At 48.0% G+C, this 14611-nt stretch overlaps 1 protein-coding gene across 1 annotated transcript; it reads right to left on the reverse strand.

Annotated features, from left to right (window-relative positions):
* Positions 1–206: 206 nt before the first annotated feature.
* On the reverse strand, positions 207–14509 carry LOC125425300 (WD repeat-containing protein 3-like; the record flags this gene model as incomplete). Its single annotated transcript, XM_048482904.1, has 12 exons — positions 14412–14509; positions 14206–14303; positions 13220–13324; positions 10659–10889; positions 8260–8353; positions 7202–7303; positions 5709–5794; positions 3508–3643; positions 2753–2809; positions 1888–1988; positions 475–586; positions 207–341 (listed from the first exon to the last, which is right to left on the reverse strand). Coding segments are annotated over exons 1-12 (1326 nt in total), but the record flags the coding sequence as incomplete, so codon positions are not given.
* Positions 14510–14611: the final 102 nt, after the last annotated feature.

The raw sequence follows: 14611 nt of genomic DNA on the forward strand, positions 1-14611 counted from the left end.
GTTTCCTATGAAGCAAAATTAAAACACAAAATGGGAGAAGAATTTCACGGAACTAAGAGCCAAACAGACAACAAAAGGTTCTTTTAAAAGACATGGACCTACAACAAATGAATATTTGGGGGAAGGTGGGGGGCTCTAAAATTTGAATTCCTCTGAAGTTTAAGAAGCCAGCGAGCCCAGAGCGGATCGCATTAGTACAGCCTTACCATCTCCCTTTCCTCCTCCAGCACAAGTGGCTCTCTCGTCCTTTCCCAGAGGCGCAGTGACTTATCATGGGAGGACGACACAACGTAGTCCCCATTGGGGCTGAGCACCACGCACCACACTTCCTGGTGGTGGCCCTATAAATCGGACACACAAAAAGACAATTAGAGAAAGGTGGAAGAAAACGCCCCCTTTTGAATGTGGCAACCCATCAATTGGCAGGGGCAAGCGCTGCTTCCCAACCACAAAGGCACCACGCTGACATATTACCTCCAGGGTCTGGATGTGCTCGAATTTATCAGCATCCCACTGTTTAATCTTGCGGTCCTTTCCCGCTGTAAAGAAGAGGTGGGACTTGGGAACGAACTGGAGGTACATCACACTAAAAGAATGAGAGAAAGAAGGTTTTGGTATACAGGAAAGAAACTGAGGTCCCTTCCGCACACGCAAAATAATGTGTTTTCAAACCACTTTCACAACTGTTTGCAAGTGGACTTTGCTATTCCGCACAGCTTCAAAGAGCACTGAAAGCAGTTTGAAAGTGCATTATTCTGCATGTACGGAATGAAGACCAGAGTCGGATCTCCTCCATTTCCAAAGAAATATCAGGCTCTCGCGACATGATCCGTCAGGGTTGTTGTAGAAGAAAGGAGGACCAGAACATCTGACCCGCTGATGTGTCTGATGTTCCTGCATTCCCTGGGTTCTCGCCCAGGAGGCCCTGACACACAGTTTCAGGGTACATAGAAATACAGGTCCAAACCACATCTATGCAACAAGCACAATGTTCCAGGTAGCCAAGGATGACTTGCTCCTATTGGTGCAATTCCGAGCACTGCTTGGAACCAGTATCAAGCAGGAAGTGCATACACAAGACAAATGCAGAATTCAGCCTGCTAAGACAGACAGGTTTTATTTATTTTTTTAAATGCTAAATTCCAAAGCTTATGGCTATAAATGTTCCCAGGAAAGGAAAGCCCATACCTTCATGGCTACAAATGCTCCCTGGAAAGGAAAGCCCATTCCTTCTGGTCCCATGCCATGCCACTGGCGGCCGGGAGTAAGCAAGAGCCCACCCCCCTCAGCATATCAGAAGCTACTCCAAACAGCCAGAGAACTATGCAGCTGCCTTATACAGATCTGCGCCAGAACCCCAGATGCACTCTTGAGCATCAGATGCATGAATCCGCCTGTCTAAATCCGCCTGTCATTCATCTGGCTTGGAAAGGATCATATTTATTCCTCCCTACAAAGAAGACAGAAATTCCTGGTCTAAAACGTCCCACGCAAGCAGACCCCAGTTGCTCTGCACAGAGTGACAGACCGCAGCCCGCTTCCTCTTTATCGGAATGATTTGGATTTTAAACAATACAGGCTGGATTTTATATTAAACTGAACTTAAGGATAGCTACTCCAGTAACCTGAGGGAATAGCTGCCATGGAAGCAGTTTGGGTGGGAGGAGACAAACAGCAATAGCGAGATGCCCGTCTTCTCCCCCAGAAGCAGGCTGGGCAGGTGCTTCAAGCTCAGAAAGATCAAGATTACAGAACATTCTGTCAACTGGACTCTGAAAGACTGAAGACTAAATACGGAAAGACACGAAGGGCGGCTAACTTGTCTTAGTAGTCCCAGAAAATTCCAGTAGGGAAAGATCCCACATCAACTCTTGGATGTCCAGCTACCTGTCGTCGTGAGCGAAGAGGGACCGGTGACAGTCCCCAAAGTCCAAGCCCCAGATCTTCACATTTCGGTCAGCAGAGCCAGTGGCGATCAACGCCCCATCCTGAAACACAGCAAGTCAAGAGAAGGAAATTCAGACAGCTGAGTGAAAGAACAAAGGCCCCTTGCTTCCATCTGTAACCAACCAATTCAAGACCAATCGATTATCCTTTTCAATGCCCATGTGGCACGGGTTCTGGGGAAACAGTATCTCATACGCTGTGGAATTGTCCTTTTTATGAGATAGAGAGGAAGAAGCACATAATCCCCTTCCTGCATGGAAGTGAAGGCACTACGGATAAACAGAAGGTTATATATCTTTTCAACAGCCACAACTACGAGCTGTTGGAAGCGGTGGCTACATTTTTTAATGGTGTTATTTCAACTCGTCAGAAGTTGTAAAGGCTGTTATTATCTTGCAATGTTAATGTTAAACTATTTATATGCCATTAAAGGTATTCGAAATCAACTGTCCTTTTCTGAAACAGGTCAGACCCTGTGTTATGTTCCAAAAGGACTCAGCTGGAGGAAATGGAGTCCTTCAATCTCTAAATCAAACAAGAGGGTGAACTTTGCATGTCTTTTAAGGACCCAGCGAAGATGCTGTTACAACAAGATCAGCACAGAAGTTATGTGGCTCTTTTGATGTACAATAACTTCAAATGAGGTTCTCTGCAAACCACAGGCTCCGTACCACTGATTTACTTCATTTATACCCCTGCCTTTCTCCCCTCCTCCATTCTGTCGCCACAACAGCTGCCTCGCAGCCTGAACCACCAACTTTCAACCTCAAAATGACTCTCAGCTCGCAATGCCTGCCATACTCACATAGGAGATATCCATGCATAACACTGGCAACTTGTGTCCGTACAAAGACAGGAAAAACTGGAAGAGAAGAGGTCAAGGGGAAAGAGACACGGCCATTGCTTAAATATAACAGTAAGCATATGCTTACTGCGCCTGCGTACATTCTTTTCCCACCCAAGGACCGGCGCAGTGGCTGCGTCCTTGCCACAGCCCCGCCCAGGAATGCCCCGCCCCTGGAATGCCCGGCCACGCCCCCTGTCATGCCCCGCCCAGTCCCATTGGCGCTACGCCACAGTTTGAATCCCACCACCATGGGAACCTGTTACTAAAATTTTTGGATCCCACCACTGTGTGCAACCTTTTTCATCCAAGAGATGTTCATTCGTTCAACTCAGTAAGTGACTGGTCGCCTGAGGGGCCAGAGACCACTACAATTACAAGCATTTTCGAGTCAGTCCTGAATAGCACCAAGAGAGGGCTGGCCGGCAGCCACGGTTTAGTTTCTTGCAGCCTTTGGCTTTTTTCACAGAAATTTCAAGCTGGCTTCCAATCTCTGCTCTTAAACAAGGCTTTTAACTAACACATGTGAACTGCTGCTTCCCCATGTCTTTTCTTGGCTTTTACTTGAAGGATCTTTAGCCTGCTTGATCTAACCTGCCCTCTGGCATTCCTGTAAACAAAAACTAAATGTTACGCTCCAAACTAATCCGGCCATCTTCTTAACAACGCCCTCCCCGCAATCCTCAAGCTCAAACAGCCAAAGTGACGCTGGCTACCTTGAGTGTGTCGGTGTAGAATATTTTCACGGTGCAGTCCAGTAAAGCAACAGCTAGTAGTTTCTGATTGGGGCTATACCGGACACAGAGGACATCTTCATCCAGTTGCAAGACACGCGTTTGCTTGACAGACAGCCTATAGGGAAAAGCAAAACACAGACACCGTTGTCATTGGATTGGGAGCTGGTGACCATTCAGGAGACAAGGCAAGGTTAAACAATACAACAACCTTTATTAGGCATATTAAAATAGGCTCCAGAGCATTACAGCCATTTCTGAAGTACAAATCAAAAGTACATTCAAAACACAGACAGATAAACTGTATCTAGCGTTGGACGTTACTTAGAAAATTCTGTCACTTGTAAAAGAAATGTTGCTACTTTTTCCAAGAGCGTGGCCTCTGTGTTATTTAACAAAAGCTCCACAACAGAGTTGTCAGAGTCTCTTTCAGATTTGTCTAAGACCCACCCAGGAGAGAAATTCCTAATACCCACATATCTCGGACAGTCAAGTATAATGTGAGCAAGAGTCTCCACTTGGTTTTTACAGTGTGGACAGACCCGATCCTGGAGAGGGATAGATAGGTAGCGACCCTTTGTAATGGCCGATGGAAAAGTATTGCACCTGGCCCTTGTAATAATCCATCTCTGTTGGGGTTCAGTTAATAGTTCAAGATATTTGGCTATGTGCCCCTGTTCTGGTACTATTCCGACAGAAAGGGGTGAGCATGATTTATTTAGGAAAGGTTGCTCTGTTTGGCAAGGAGCTCCCAAGAAAATAATGTTTGGGGACTTGGCATTCACCTCCCCTTCGCCGCAGCCTCCCTATCTGTGTCATGAAGGAACTCAGCACAATCTACGGCACTCTACCAGCCCCTCCTAGCTGGCACTTTGTTGTCACTTCCCGTTCTAGAAAGTTCATTTTCAGCCAGATTCCAACTGCAACAGGAAGGTCAAGAACGTGCAATTTCCTTCAGTCTTTCGGCATGCTTTTAATGCAGCCACAAGGACTGATCCCATTGGATCACTGTAAACTCTTGCTCTGGGCTAAGAAACATAGCCCAAAAACCAGATGCAGCTAACATTCTAGGGCTCAGAGAATAGGACGGCTGGCAATCTTTGAAGAGGTCTTGTCTACAGTAGGACATACATGCGTGATGCAAATAAAATCTGCTTGCCTACAGATTTCACTAAAGAACCAAAAGGAACATGGTAAGGAAAGGGCCCCAAGCTTAGTGTCATAAAGTTCAGATGCTAGCAGATAACATGGGACCGGTGGAACTAACACTATATAGCAGCATCCTTGGTAGTTCCTGCAAAATGGGATGTAAACTCCATAAATAAAGACAACAGTGGAGTTGTGAAGGGATTTTCAAAAACTACCAGATATCCAGAAAGTATGCTTCTCTCGTTTTCCACAGAGCACTGGTAAAAATGTTAGTTTAGTGCAAATGCAAGCCGTAAATAAAGGAAAATGGTAGTGAGAACAGGGCACCTTGTGAATATAAAAACTGACCGAATTAGTATTTGAGAGAGGAGGAGGAGGAGGAGGAGGAGGAGGAGGAGGAGGAGGAGGAGGAGGAGGAGGAGGAGGAGAAAGAAGAAGAAGAAGAAGAAGAAGAAGAAGAAGAAGAAGAAGAAGAAGAAGAGGAGGAGGAGAAGGAGGAGGAGGAGGAGGAGTTTGGATTTATATCCCCCCTTTCTCTCCTGTAGGGGACTCAAAGGGGCTTACAATCTCCTTGCCCTTCCCCCCTCACAACAAACACCCTGTGAGGTAGGTGGGACTGAGAGAGCTCCAAGAAGCTGTGACTAGCCCAGCTGGCGTGTGTGGGAGTGCACAGGCTAATCTGAATTCCCCAGATAAGCCTCCACAGCTCAGGTGGCAGAGCTGGGAATCAAACCCGGTTCCTCCAAATTAGATACACGAGCTCTTAACCTCCTACGCCACTGTTAAGAGATTCCTAAGATTCATTTCTCACACTCATAAGCTCCAAAGAAAACAAGTTTTTTTCCATTTTGTTGAGGGGGAAAGAGCACGCGTCAAGGCACCTCATTGACTCGTGACACTGCAAGCATTAAACAACCTCCCAGGCCTGCCTCAGATATTTGGCTGCACAGAGGGAATCGTGCGCCTCCAGGCCCCCAAAAGTAAGAAAAAAGTCGTGGCTTCCATGCTCCTCACTGCCACTCAGATATCCTCACCTCTTCTGAAGAGTGTTTTCATCCTTCACCAGCTCAAAGCCCCAGAACTTGACACATTTATCTGCGCCGCCCGTCACGAAGCCACGCTGAAGGAGAACAATACCGGCATTAATCCGAAGCCTGCTCACTTTCTCAGCATGTAAAAAAATCCCTCTTTCTCTCCTTCACATGATTGCATTGAGGTGTTCAAACACCTTCTCCCTCAAGGACAGACGTCAACATTTGGGGCTGCTGGGTGGAAGACTTCCTTCCCCCAAAGATTGCGGCTCTGTTGCAAGGCAGAGCCACCAATTCCCCACTCGGTTCGCAGCCCGACATTCCCCCTTCCGCCTCTCCCTCTCCAAAAACACTCCTGGCACCAGCCGGTTGGGAGGAGAAGGATCTCTGGAGGCAAAGAGCAGCAGAACCCGGGGCGGGCGGGCCATTTTAAATGAACTTCCAAACAAAAGGATCCGCCGCAAAAGCTAAAAGTGTGAAAAGTTTTGTATTATCTACTTGATGGTAATCCCGTGAGGGAAATAAGGTTCCGTTACTAATACAATTACTGTATCTTGATCCTGCCCTTCTCTTGAACAGCTCGAAGGAGAACATGGAGGATCCCCCACCACGTCCACCCCCACTGAGTCTTCATGACCGCCCTCGTAGGCAGGTCACGTGTGGCGTTTGTGATTGGCCTAATATCACCAGCTGTACCTTTATCTTTATCTTTATTAACCTTTAATAGGCATAGATAGATCAGGATTTACACAGACACATTCGGCAGTCTCAAGTATAGTTCAGTAGCAAGGAAATAGTCCACATAACTTGACGGTTGACTTCGAGGGATTCAAATCACTTCAGATTTTTTTAAAAAAAGAAATAGCCAGAGCAAATGACAGTAAATACCCCTACACATCAATGTAAAAATACAATCTAATATAAAATTGCAATAAAAATAGATCTGTTTAGCAAGTTAAAAGCAAAATAACACAGTAATAGGTATCCTACCATGCCGAATTTTAGACAGATTGGAAAAGATACCTATCTTTTATAAAAAGTTCTACGTTTGTTTTATGTGTCATATTGGATATTTAAAATTTTGATTTCTGTGCCAAATAATAATGAACCAATTTGGTTTTGTGTACTGGTATAATATATATATATATATATATAATATAATATATAATATTTATATAATATAATATTTATATAATATAATATATATAATTATATAAAATATATATATTTAAAAAATATTATATATATATATATACACACACACACACACACACACACATAAATAAAAATACAGTTAAAAGTAATAAAATGGGAATAAATTACCACTTTAAAATGGTTGTCAGGTATAGCTGTACCATAAATAAGCCGCATCCTCAGATGGAACATGCCACAACCCACTAAGGGCCTGCGCCCCCCCCCCCCCCAAAAAAAGTGACCCAAAGGCTCTCCTTGAAAGAGAAATTTAAATACAATGGCTGAAAATGGTCTGAATCTACCTGATCTGAAGCGAGCGAGATGGACCAGAGAGCTCCGTCGTGGGCCTCAAGCGTCTCCAACAACGTCCCCGAAGCCAGGTCAAAAAGCTGCAGCTTCCCAGACTAAAACGAGACACGAAGCTGGATCACTCTTCTCACAGGCCACTTACAGGACAATATTGTTAATGAAACCAGAAAAACAGCCATTTTGAAATGTCTCACAAACATAGTTTGTTACAGTGGTGGGATTCAAAAATTTTAGTAACAGGTTCCCATGGTGATGAGAAACTGTGGCGTGGCGCCAATGGGTCTGGGTGGGGCACAACGGGGCAGTGGCCGGGCATTCCGGGGGCGGGGCATTCCTGGACGGGGCTGTGGCAAGGACGCAGCCGCTGCGCCGGTCCTTGGGCGGGAAACGAATGCACGCAGGTGCAGGCTGCCACGCACGCTGGTGCACCTCCTGCTAGACTGCTTCAAGTTCTGCGCGCTACTGCTGAGAGGAGGGGCGTAACTAAGGCAAAAATCACGCGGCAAAATCACCAATTAGTAACCCCCTCTCGGCACACACAAATAATTAGTAACCTACTCTCGGGAACCTGTGAGAACCTGCTGGATCCCACCTCTGGTTTGTTATCATCCTAACACAAAAGCCATATAAGTCATTAAAGTGTGGGGGGGGAGGGCACTTGCCCAAGACCATTCAGTGACTTCATGACTGAGGTGAAATTTGAACCAGGGGTTTCTGGTAGCCTGGCCACTTTTTGATGCTCCAACTCCTGATGCTAGCGGCTTTTCAGTATTTATACAAAAGAACAGCACAGAAACAGAGACATCAGCACCAGGCCCAAACAAGGGAGAAAGGGACACATAAGGAATAATTCCTGGTGGTATTTCAACTGCCCTCATTAGGAGAACCAGTCAACATTTAGATGCCAAACTGAAAGAACAGAACACTCAGCCTGGAGAAGCTCCAGAGAATAAAGCAGAATGCCAACACAGGGTAGGCAAACAATCCAGGCGAAGGCATTTGAATTAAATGGGGCTCTGCAGCACAAGCTTTGGAAGGGACGGCAACTTACCTTGGTCCCCACAATGACTTGTCGGTCTCCCGGGACGAAGAGCGAGCAGAGAGCGTACTCACAGGTCATGGTCCGAATGCACTGCAAGGTAGACCTGCAAGGGAGCAGAAGAGGTCACTGGGCAGGCGATATTTGTATCCCTTGGAAGGAGAGAGCCTCCCAGAATCGCTCCCCTCACAACTGGCAAGGAAGGCATATCAGTGGAGAGCTCACAGTGACCAGCAAGCCCTAGCTTCAATTATGCCAAAGAGTTAAGGCGATGCCGGTTCCAAGGAAAAGCGGGTGTTAATTGAAGCAGTCACCGTCAACAGCAAATGGGAAGAGACCCCTGCACTTTAGCTGCTTTAACATAGGTGCAAACTAGTGAGGGGTGAGTGTGCATTAGTGACTGAGCATCTCCTTGGCATACAGAAGGTCCCAGATTCGAGCCCCGCCATGTCCAGTTAAAAGGATCAGGTGAGAAACAGGTGAGTGAGAAACAGGATTCAGGATAACTGAATCTAAACAGGAAGAAACCGACCACGCACAGGAACAACACAGAAACTCAAACCAAGCAAATGTGAGGTTGCCAATATAGTGTATACATATTGAAGTGATTATAAAGCGAACATAGAATCGTTACACATCCAAACAGAGCAACAAACAAGATGTTTTGGCAAACACTGTGTCCACCGAAGGCAGGAAAAACCAGTTGCATAAAGAAGAAGAAGATTTTGGATTTATATCCCCCCTTTCCCTCCTGCAGGAGACTCAAAGGGGCTGACAATCTCCTTGCCCTTCCCCCCTCACAACAAACGCCCTGTGAGGTGGGTGGGGCTGAGAGAGCTCCGAGAAGCTGTGACCAGCCCAAGGTCACCCAGCTGGCGTGTGTGGGAGTGCACAGGCTAATCTGAATTCCCCAGAGTAAGCCTCCACAGCTCAGGCGGCAGAGCTGGGAATCAAACCCGGTTCCTCCAGATTAGATACACAGTCAAGTATAGATGAACACTGAGTCGAAGAAGGCAGGAAACCAACTACGCAGAGGCACAATACAGAAACTCAGAAATTCAGCACTAACTTTCAATACGAAGGGAAATTGACCAGTCTGCTTTAAAATGAGATGAAAACGTCTATTCCCGTCTTGGGCAAGCTTATTCATGTACCATTTCTGAGGATTCTGCTTTGTGCAGTGAAACTGTGTTGCAACTCTCGCCTCCTTTTGCAGAAAATCCCAGGTTCAAGCCCTGGCACAAGGTAGTAACTGACATGAAAGATCTCAAACCCTAGGGTGCTGCTGTCAGTTTAAGGAATGAATACCGACTTTGACGGTGCAAATCATAATATACCATCAGCAAATAAGCACTTGAACAATACACGAGAATCACAACAGATCAAAAGATCTGTGCGTGTTATGATTCTCGTATGTTATTCATGCGCTTATTTGCCAATGGTATATTACAGTGATGGCGAACCTATGGCATGAGTGCCAGAGGTGGCACTCGGAGCCCTCTCTGTGGGCACGCGCACACAGAGTTCGTCATGTGGGGGGCGGAAAATCACCCCCGACACACACACACATCTAGGCTGGCCTGGGCCACTGAGCACGACATGCACGCACTGCGGTGAGGAAGGAGGACTCGGCTGGCGGGGCCTGGTGTACAATAACTCTGGGTGGCTGCTGCTTGAGGCAGAGGAGGCAGAGATGCTAGAGAGGCACAGAGCGGTGCACGCGGGACTTGCTGGAGGCTAGAGCAGGCTGGCCCCTGCTCGAGCTGGTGGGGCGGAGGAAGAGGCAGCCAACCGGTTTTTCCTAAACTAAAACCTCAGCATTCAGGTTAAATTGCCGGGTTGGCACTTTGTGATAAATAAGTGGGGTTTGGGTTGCAATTTGGGCACTCGGTCTCAAAAAGGTTCGCCATCACTGGTATATTATGATTTGCATTGACTGCCAGCAGTGGCGTAGTGGTTAAGAGCAGGTGAATTCTAATCTGGAGGAACCCGATTTGATTCCCAGCTCTGCTGCTTGAGCGGTGGAGGCTTATCTGGGGAATTCAGATTAGTCTGTGCACTCCCACACACGCCAGCTGGGTGACCTTGGGCTAGTCACAGCTTTCTGGAGCTCTCTCAGCCTCACCCACCTCACAGGGTGTTTGTTGTGGGGGGGAAGGGCAAGGAGATTGTAAGCCCCTTTGTGCCTCCTACAGGAGAGAAAGGGGGGATATAAATCCAAACTCTTCCTCTTCTTCTTCGCCCATTATCTTCGTAGATTGTATCTGACAGCCAGCGTATCATGCATTTTCATTCTGTTGTGATCTGCATACTGTACCCAGCAGCTTTTGATTTTCTTACTGACTTCAACAGACCAAGAATCTGGTTCAGTGGAAGGCTGCTTCAGGTATCTTTCAAGAAGGATTTCCTACCTGTTCCAAATCTTAACCGACTCAGCAGATGCAGAAAGAACGGCAATGTTGTCCGAACTAAACGCCAGTGTCCGGACATCGCTGCGGTGCCCCTCGATGTTTATCGTGGATGTCCGGGTAACTTGGGAGGACTGTGCTGATGAGTTCAGGGAGTAAGACTCAACGGTGTTGTTCTGGAGCATGAGGACGGCTTTCAGCTCCCCTCTGGGACTGAGTATCAAGTCAAAAGACCTGTTCGAATAAAAAGCATTAGAAGCAAACACTAAGTTGCCCATAAACAAAATGCAACACGAACAAGTCAACTGGCGGATGGGGAATGTGCTTCATGGCCTCTGCGAAGCTGGATTCTTCCCCACAGGCTTTCTGGATATGGACCTGCAGGCCTGCGAGGTCTAAGGGTCACGAATCAGCTCAGGGAACAAAGATTTCATTGATCCCTCAAGATATCAAGGACAAGCTCACAATTTGGCTTGGACATACTTCTGAATTCTGTTCACGCACCCTCCCGAAAAATCCTTGCCTAATCTAGCTGGCTCCTCTGGACCATTTTCCCTCGGAAGCAGCTCAAAAGCCCCTTGCTAGAGCTACTAGAAATCCCCTGAACTCAAGAAATGTCCCCACCAAGCTTTGCTCTCCAAGTCCAGAGTGCTGTTCGGCCAAAATGGCTGCGAGGAAGCACCAAGACACGATTTTGCTCAGGTGGCAATCTGCACAACAAGAAGAGTTTGGATTTATATCCCCCCTTTCTCTCCTGCAGGAGACTCAAAGGGGCTGACAATCTCCTTGCCCTTCCCCCCCTCACAACAAACACCCTGTGAGGTGGGTGGGGCTGAGAGAGCTCCGAGAAGCTGTAACTAGCCCAAGGTTGCCCAGCTGGCATGTGTGGGAGTGTACAGGCTAATCTGAATTCCCCAGATAAGCCTCCATAGCTCAGGTGTCCAGCAGCGGCAGCAGAGAGCAGCGGTGGCGTAGTGGTTAAGAGCAGGCGCACTCTAATCTGGAGGAATCGGCTTTGATTCCCCGCTCTGCCACTTGAGCTGTGGAGGCTTATCTGGGGAATTCAGATTAGCCTGTACACTCCCACACAAACCAGCTGGGTGACCCAGGGCTAGTCACAGCTTCTCAGAGCTCTCAGCCCCACCTCCCTCACAGGGTGTTTGTTGTGGGGATGAAAGGGACAGGAGATTGTAAGCCCCTTTGAGTCTCCTACAGGAGAGAAAGGGGGGATATAAATCCAACTCCTCCTCCTCCTCGTCTCCTCCTCCTGCTGCTCCTCATCTCCTCCTCCTCCTCTTCTTCTTCTTCCAAAGACACGTCCCTCCTCAGGAGATGGCCCCCCCCAGCTGTAAATTGGAATGTAGGTTGTTTTGTTACACTCATAGGCAGCTAGGGTACAGTGGCCTTTTCCCTTTTTCTCCAAGCTTGTGGAGTGACCGTGGGCCAGCCATAAACTCTTTGCCTAGCCTACCTCATAGGGAGGTCGTATGCATAAAATGGAAGAAACGGGAACATGGAACCAGGTCCAGGTGCCTGGTGGGGAGGAAGACAGGGAACACTGGGGGGGGAAAGTCCTGTCAAGTCACATCTGATTCATTGCGACCCCGTAGTGTTTTCAAGGCAACAGACGTTCGGTAGTGGTCTGTCATTGCCTGCCTCCGCATGGGCTGAGAGAGTTCTGAGAGAACTGTGACTGGCCCAAGGTCACCCAGCAGGCTTCATAGAGAGGAGTGGAGAAACGGAGCCTGCTTCTCCAGAGTCGAGCCTGCCGCTCTTAATTGCCACACCCAGCTCTTTGAAAGGCAGGTATAAATGAAGCAAATAAATACATAAAATACCTGTGTCAAATGTTATGCACAGAGAGTAATGCCTATCATCACTTTGGGGTCAGGGAGGAATTTTCCTCCAGGTCAGATTGGCCCAGGGATCCTGGAGGATTTTTTTCCCCTTCCTCTGGACCAGGGGTAGGGAACCTTTAACACTCAAAGAGCCATTTAGACCCGTTTTCCATGGGAAAAGAAAACACTTGGAGCCGCAAATAATTTTTGACATTTAAAATAAAGATAACACTGTGTATATTGGGTTTTTTTACCTTTTACTCCACTCATTCTGAGAAGCGCATGGATGCCTCTGCCCTGCTGTCTGCAGGGCGGGCAAGGATGGGGCCAGTGGCTTGGCCTCGCCGGCCACCGGGAAAGCGCCCGCCCCGCTCCAATGGGGCAGGTGAGAGGGGAAGCCTGCGGCGCAGCCCAGCCGGCTGCGGGCAGTTGGTGCGTCTGCCCTGCTGCCTGCAGGGCGGGCAAGGATGGGGCCAGCGTCTCGGCTCGTGGAGCCGCAGTGCAAGGGCAGAAGAGCCGCATGCAGCTCTCGAGCCGCAGGTTCCCTACCCCTGCTCTGGACATTTAGCACGGGTCATGGGGACACTGGGGGAGGTAGTTGTGAATTTCCTACATTGTGTATGTGTGTGTGTGTGTGTGGGGGGGGTGGACAAGATAACTCCTCCAGCTTTGTATTTATATGCTACTTTTTTCTTCCATGACCGCCCTTCAAGAGCCCGGCCTCACTTGATTTTGGCGGAAGCCTTTATTTTCACAAGGCGAACAATCTTCTCTTGCAAGCTGAACTCGACGCCATCTTCATCCTCCTCCTCCTCCTCCTCCAGTCTTTGCCTAGAGAGAGAAAAATTAAAGCCACAATCGGATCCAGAAGCCAAAAGATAAAAATATGTTTTTTAAAAGTATTGTCCCACCACCAAGGGGCTGCCCCTGAACCAATTTCCCTGGTTCCGTTGCCTCCCATTCAGCCACCCGTTTCTTTTTGGTTCACCTGAAACGGTTCAGGCACTGAGAACATCCTCTTGTTCTCCTGTCCCCTTTCCCACCTTTCAAACCCATCCTGGCAACCCCTAATACATCCCTCACCCACTATACTCTGTCCTGCTCTATGTGCAAGACAACCGCCTGCCCCATCTTCCAGATCAGCTGGAAGTCAGAGGCCCATCTTCCAGATCAGCTGGAAGTCAGAGGCCAGCCAGTAGAGATTTCTGTGACGTGCCAAGGTAGGCAGGGAGATTTAGGAGCTTGAAGTACCAAGCAGATCTAAAAATGAAGGTTTCCAAGTAGTTGAGCTACGCAGCAAAAGCCAGAGGTCTCCCCAGAAGCAGCCTTTATACACTGGTGAGAAATCCAGGAAAATGGGTACACAAGGGAATTATATTTCTTCCATGGGAAGGAGATTCTTCATGGGGCTGGAAGGTGGCATTACAGGGTCTGGCTGGTTCATGCCTTTCTTCTGAGGATATCCTTGATGGTGGCCAGAAACAGGGGCATGGGAGGCGACTTCAGCAGGATCCAGATGTGACAGAAAGATATCTGGCCGCTTCTCGCGCTGTGATGCGCAGCTGCGTCCACATGCAAACGCTAGGATTGCCACTCAGATTCTCATGCTCCCATGGAACTTTGTGAAGGGCTGACAACCTCCAGACACAGGTCACACCTTTCACACGATCTTAAAATACAAGAACGGAAAGAACGGCCGAAGAAGCACTCACTTGGCCTTCTTCCTCGCTTTCTTCACTTTCTTATCCATTTTCCTACGGATCTCGTCCTCGCTAAGGACATAGAACATTTCCAAGACAGAGTCTGTTCCCTTGGAAAAGAGACAGAGAGTCAGTTGCTGAGTTACCTCTGCGGAGCTGTAAGGAAGGCCCTTTGAGAATGGCCCGTCCTCGGTGAGGGTCAACAAACGGCGACTTACGTGGCAAGCAAGAATCCTCCCTGTCCGATCGGTGGCGAGAGAAACAACTCGGTCCCTTCCTTCCCGCATAATGGAGCCAGATTTTGTGCAGCTCAGGATGCTCTGACAGAGATGGGGGCAAGAGAGGTAAACAATTAAGGGCTGAGCACTGAAGAAGAAGAAGAAGAAGAAGAAGAAGAAGAAGAAGAAGAAGAAGAAGA

Source organism: Sphaerodactylus townsendi, unplaced genomic scaffold (genome assembly GCF_021028975.2).
Source record: "Sphaerodactylus townsendi isolate TG3544 unplaced genomic scaffold, MPM_Stown_v2.3 scaffold_261, whole genome shotgun sequence".
NCBI lineage: Eukaryota > Metazoa > Chordata > Lepidosauria > Squamata > Sphaerodactylidae > Sphaerodactylus > Sphaerodactylus townsendi.